This window comes from Lygodium microphyllum, chromosome 9 (genome assembly GCF_053477565.2).
Source record: "Lygodium microphyllum isolate KBCC chromosome 9, Lygodium_microphyllum_v1.1.10, whole genome shotgun sequence".
In the NCBI taxonomy this organism is placed as follows: Eukaryota; Viridiplantae; Streptophyta; class Polypodiopsida; order Schizaeales; family Lygodiaceae; genus Lygodium; species Lygodium microphyllum.
Genome location: NC_141143.1, coordinates 106688825 through 106695358, shown reverse-complemented (window position 1 = coordinate 106695358; position 6534 = coordinate 106688825). Strand labels below are relative to the sequence as shown.

General features: G+C 41.6%; 1 protein-coding gene across 1 annotated transcript; it reads left to right on the top strand.

The window, feature by feature from the left end:
• Nucleotides 1–222: 222 nt before the first annotated feature.
• LOC148031399 (pentatricopeptide repeat-containing protein At2g33680-like) lies at nucleotides 223–4822 on the top strand. The gene has a single exon (XM_087684924.1). It carries the CDS (start codon nucleotides 249–251, stop codon nucleotides 2853–2855), a length of 2607 nt encoding a protein of 868 aa, XP_087541050.1. The 5' UTR covers nucleotides 223–248; the 3' UTR covers nucleotides 2856–4822.
• Nucleotides 4823–6534: the final 1712 nt, after the last annotated feature.

The following is a 6534-nucleotide window of genomic DNA, read 5'->3' as shown; positions in this document are numbered from 1 at the left end:
CTTGGGAGGAACAAGAGGCTCGGGGAGAAAAATGGAGGTTCAGGAGATAACCGAACCATATAGAAGAATTAGATATAGATGTGGGAATTATGGTGGGTATTTGTCTGCAATTTCTTGTGTGCAGGCTCAACTACTTAGGGCCTTTATGTGGGAATTTGTGTCAAATTTATTGTATAAAAGCTCAGGTATTTATTGGGGCCTTTATGAAGGGGATCACCATGTTCCATTTTTTGGGGTGGGCACAATGAATGATGAAAGTGGGTACTTGGACTTACTTTCAACCTTCCATCACGTCTCAGCCTAAGAAGAAGCCACAATCGGTTGGCCTGATTCTGAACGCTTCGCTTAAGCTCGCACGGACCAACAAGCAGCAGCAGCAGCATCTCAAGCTCACTAAAAAGCAGTTGCCATGGCTTCCCAGTTGCGATTACCCATGCTGGGTCCGCTACATGCACAGAATAGAAGAAGAAGAAGAACAAGAAAAGGACGGCGACGACCCTCCTATCCTCCCCTCAGAGAGGATCATCAGCAACCCACAGGGCAACTATCTGGAATGGTTGAAGGCCTGCGCATCGCAGAAAGACCTCGAATCCGGCAGCAGATTGCATGTTGAAATTATCAGAAAGGGGCTCCTTGAAAGGGATTCCTGTGTGGGCAATGCCTTGGTTACTATGTATGCCAAATGTGGCGCTCTTGCAAAAGCACAAGAAGTGTTTGACGTGCTTCCTGCTAGAGACGTTGTGTCGTGGAATGCACTTATCTCCGGATACGCCCAACATGGACATGGCAAGGAGGCACTCAACTGTTTTTGGCACATGAAGCACAAAGGTATCACTCCGAATGCAGTTACATATGCCTGCAGCTTGAGAGCTTCTGGCATCACAGGAGCCATAGATGTGGGTGAAGAAATATGTGCGGAGATTGCTAGTAAAGGCTTGTTAGTAAATGATCTTATTCTTGGCACTGCGTTGGTTGACATGTATGGCAAATGTGGCTTGCTTGAAAAGGCACAGAATGTGTTTGACAAGCTTCCAGTACGGAATGAAGTCTCCTGGGGTGCATTAATTGCTGGATATGCCCAACATGGGTTCGGTGATGAGGCACTTATTTGTTTTGGACAGATGCAGCTTGAGGGCATCCCTGCAAATGCAATCATATTTGTTTGCATCTTGAAAGCTTGTGGCAGCATAGGAGCCATCAATAGGGGCTTGGAAATACATGCTGAGATTGCCAGAAATGGTCTGCTGAAAAAGAATTCTTTTGTGGGGAATGCGCTGGTGGACATGTATGGGAAATGTGGCTTGCTTACAAAAGCGCAAGATGTATTTGACAAGCTTCCAGTTCGTGATGTAGTCTCATGGAGTGCTTTAATAGCAGGTTATGCCCAATATGGACATGGTGGGGAAGCACTGAATTATTTTGAACAAATGCAACTTGGAGGCATCCCTCCAACTGCAATCACCTTTATGAGCGTTTTAAAAGCATGTGGTAATATAAGAGACTTGGTGAAAGGCAAAGAAATTCATTTGGAGATCATGAAAAAAGGTCTCTTAAAAAGGGATCCTATAGTTGGCAGTGCACTGGTTGCTATGTATGCCAAATGTGGCTTGGTTGACAAAGCACATGAAGTACTTGACATGCTTCCACTTCGAAATGTTCTCTCTTGGAGTGCGCTTATTGCAGGATATGCTCGACTCGGATACAGCAAGGGAGCATTGCTTTGTTTTGAAAGGATGAAATCTGAGAATGTTACCCCAAATGCAATAACTTTTGTTGCAGTCTTGAAAGCTTGTGGAAGTTTAAAAGCTGCAGACAAGGGCCAAGCATTACATGCTGAAATTAGTGAAACAGGGTTATTGGAAAAAGACATTGTTCTTGCCACTGCATTGGTTGATATGTATGCTAAATGTGGATTGCTTACAAAGTCACAAGAAGTGTTCGACAAACTTCCAGTTCAAAGCAAGGTCTTATGGAGTGTTTTAATAGGAGGATACACTCAACATGGACTTGGGGAGGAAGCACTCGAATGCTTTGTGCGGATGCAAGTGACAGGAGTCATTCCAAGTGCAGTTACTTTTATGTTTCTCTTAAAATGCTGTGGCAGCTTGGGAACCATTGACAAGGGCCAAAAAATACAAGAAGAAATCACCAAAATAGGTTTGTTGGAAACAAACACCTGTATTGGCAATGCATTGGTTGATATGTATGCCAAATTTGGCTTGCTTGTGAAGTCACAAGAAGTGTTTGACAAGCTTCCGGTTCAAGATATAGTCTCATGGAATGCACTTATTTCAGGATATGCACAGCTTGGAAAGACTGAAAATGTTTTTTCTGTCTTTGACAAGATGGTAGGAGACGCAATGAGACCAGATTCGATCACGTTCATTGGTGTTTTGAATGCTTGCAGTCATGCAGGTCTAGTGGATGAGGGTCAATTGTATTTTAAGAGCATGAGCAATGAGTATTGCCTCACTCCAACGTTTGAGCATTATGGTTGCATGGTTGATCTCCTGAGTCGTGCTGGCCAGCTAGACAAAGCGCTGGCAATAATCAAGCAGATGCCTTTTCATGCTAATCTTGTGATGTGGCTTACTGTGTTGGGTGCTTGCCGGAAGTGGGGCAATGTATCACTTGGAAGACTATCTTTTGAACATGCAGTGCAGCTGGATGAAAGGGAATCTGCAGCATATTTGTGCATGTCAAGTATATATATAGATGCTGGCATGCAACGTGAAGCAGAAAAGGTTCAAGATTTGATGGTGAAAAAGCAAGCATGGAATCCTCAAGTGCATTGTCAGTGGACTGATACTAGTGAAATTGTACAGATATCACCTGATAGAGTTTCAATTCTATAGAATGCAAGCATTTTTACTATAAGGCTTGATAACCCCCCTGGAAAATGAAGTGTTCATCTCAGTTTACAACAGGAGTTTAGGACAGTTACACATTGGGAGATTTACTGGAAATTTGCAGGTAAAACTACCGATTGTTCTTTCTCCACAAGGCTGATTATGACCTGGAGTGAAATTCTGGTGGATTCAAAAATGAGACGCAGGAAGGGAATTATATGCTTCAAGGGAGCGTTTGTTTCCTGTGCAAGATGTGATTTGATGGAAATGGCTATGCAATTTATTTCTTGGAAGCTGCTGTACGATATGGCATTAGAGGCCTATTTGAAGAAATAGACCTTGTCAGGCTTTTTAGCACATTGCACTACTATACATTTCAGAGTGGCTGGTTGTACTTCCAAGCATGATACACCAGCAAACAGGCCATAATCTTTGCAAAACATGCCTGCCAAATCAGTTTGTCAGCATATTGTCAAGAAGGAAAGAAAGTGTGCTTATTGCTTCACAATCTTTGCCTAGGTAGTAATAGGACAATGTAAATCATAATCTGTTGAGCCATAAAATTGCAGGCCAGCATGAGCACAAAGTCATCATGCATTTTGGCCTAATTTCACTCCTCAAAAACAGCACCCAAAAGATTTATTCATGAAAAGTGCATTATTTTATTTTAGTAGGACAAATTCCCAAAAATCCCCTGCAAAAGGACATGTGGACATCCGTCATCATCCCTCATTCTTACTTTTTCAGCTTCAGCCTTCTCAACCTCCTCCAGCCAGCTGTGGCTTTGTTTGGAGTTGTCACCCACTTAAAGGAGCTGCCTGTTGGAGGTGCCACCCAGCCTCGTTGCTGTCATTTGGAGCTATCACCAGCCTTGTATAGCCTTTCACCAGCCATCCGGAGTGCATTGCTAGCCTGCCTAGTTGCTGCCCTTTTGTTCTACCCTGTTGCCATCATTTATGGAGCAATGCAGTCTCCGTGTTTTCCATCCTGCATCTTGCATTTTGCTGCTGCTGAGGGCTGCCAGTTGACATCGTCGTTCTCTCCCTCATCTGCTGTTCATAAGTTGCTTTCTAGCTAGTATACCTTGTGTCTACATTATCATCCTGTGGCCTGGAGGTCTGTGTTTTGCTTCTCCATTGTTGCCCACATTTTAGCCTACACAGTGGACTGTTGCTGTTGTGTTTTGAGATCTGTCTTGAGAATAACATACTCTGAGCTATTCTCTGCATCTCTGACACCACTCTCAACTCATCTCTGCCCTGGCCCTTGAGTCATGGTGGAATGAGGCCCTTTGTATCATCTTCATCTCTATATATCTTCATAATTCATTTATATTGTAAATATTGTATTGTTATACATTGCTTTGTGTTCCCTAGCATTTTTTAAGATGGTAATGGAACAGGATATTGATTGGCACGTGAGCCTTGATCTGGAAAGCTTGGCATTCAAGAGCTTATGAGAACACTCTCAAAGATGTCTCAACTAGCCTTGTCAAAACAATTCATCTCCTAGCCTATTCTTTCGGTGGATTAGTACCCTTAACATCCAGACAGGACTGGAGAGGATTTCCCTCCAAGATCACTATACCACTTAGCTAGTGATGTACAGGGGCATCATACTCACTGATGAAGCAGATTCAAGCCATCCTTTATTGTCAGTATACAATCCCAATCACCAAGTCTACACCTAGAGGAAGATGCAAAATAGTTGGAGCTAGAAGTTGGCAAGAATCCAAAACTCCTAGCTCAAAGGGCACACACTGACATAGACAATCGAATATCCAGTGTCATCCAGTGTCTATGCTCCCATGAGAATTGGTGCAAAGTATGTATGATGCACATTCTATTATTCCTCTTTTGTTGTTTACATAGTGGTGCAAACTATGGATATAAGTTACCATGGAGGCCCATACCCTACTAGTATGTGAATATGAGAAGAGCTGGATCTAGAGATAAAATGACAAGTCTATATTCTCAAACAAATGCTTATTTTGATGATTTTGTATTTGGTGCATCACATGATTACACTCAAAACTTTTAATCCAAGTCGGCAAAAGCCTAAAATAGAAAGTCAAGGGTGGTTAAAAAGAAAGTGCAAGAGAGATCTGAAGGAATGGCCAAAGAGGCAAGGGATACAATCTACATTTGAAGGAAGAGGCTATTTTGCAAGGAGCCCTGAGTAAACCGTCATAGGACAAATAGGCATGATTAAGATGTACTCGAGGTATCTATGGGTACCTCGAGTTGATGGAATCTAGGTCCAAATGGTGGTTTTGTGCTTTGCAATTTAAGGCTCCAAGGTGCTCACTTATCCAAATAAGATATTAGAGGTGTATCTCCAAGTTGCAAGTATATTGTGATTCTCAAGGGAGAGAGATTGGACGATGTTTGATGCGACTCCAAGTATTAAGATGCCAATGCCTTGAATTCACAAATTTTGATACTCTTGTACTTTTTCTCATCAACAAGCAAGGCAAAACTCTCAAGTGATGTTCATGGCTAGTCAAGATGCTGTAGGTGTCAAACAAAGTGGTTGAATGTCTTCTAGATATACCAAGAAGATAAGTTTGATCAACTCAAGGTATTCATCAAGCCCAATACATTGTGTTTGCAACACATATGGTATTGGGGCATACAACATGGTGGAATGTACCCACCTTAGTACCTTAGACATTATGAAAATTTAATGAGAAAGGTAATTTAAAATGTTATGTATTTTGTTGCACATTAGTAACTTCAAGACTAAATATGCTTGGGAGTGTCGAAGATTGTGCGTTTATTTTTTGGAGATATTAGTAGGGATTTTTAGTGGAAAATCATAAAGATTGAATTTTGACATTTATAAAGTTCCTCAAAAATGTAAAGTAAAACAATAGAATCGTAGAGCTTACTACCATGATCACTAGTTTAAGCCAAACCAAAGATGCTCACTAGTTTAAGCCAAACCACTCAAAATAGCTTGCATTAATCTTAAGGCAAACCCCCCTCTTTGTCTATCCAAATAGGCCATGGAGCTTCTCTCTTTTTCTCTATAAGTGTGTAGAAGCTTTGTCAAAATCCCCCAAAGCTTCTCTCCTCTTCTCCACGTGTGCACGGAAGCTATATTGAAATCCCTCGAGCTTCTCTCCTCTTCTCCCTGTGTGCGCAGAAGCTTTGCCAAAATCCCCCAAGCTTCCCTCCTCTTTTCCATACGTATGCAAAAGCTCTGTCGAAATCCATCAAGCTTCTTTCGTCTTCCCAACATGTGTGTAAAAGATCTATTGAAATCCACCAAGCTTTTTCCCTCTTTTTCTCAATCATGTGAAAGGATGCCATTCGAGAAGGTACTTCTCAAGAACGGGAAGATGATGCTCTAGTGTGAAGAACTTAAAAGATAACATCAAGGATGTAGATAATATCATATCAAGTCACGATAATTGGGTTTGAGTTATTTATTTTATTTTATTTTTTTGAGTTAAAAGTGATACTTTAGTTTATTTTGCTTATTGATTGGGAAAAGATTATCTTCCTTGCTTTTGATATGTTTGTTTTATGGTTGTGCTTGTGAAGTAATAAGAAAGCTAATGGTGGATTGAGAGAGGGTGTGGTTATCCCCAAGCACACTACGTTGAGTTCCACTACCAAGAACTGGTTTCGTCTTTGGTGCTTGGGCTAGGCCTGTACTAGACAAAAGGTTCCCTCACAAG

Excerpts from the sequence above, each read along its gene's own strand:
- LOC148031399 (XM_087684924.1), top strand. The coding sequence starts at position 249 with ATGATGAAAGTGGGTACTTGGACTTACTTTCAACCTTCCATCACGTCT.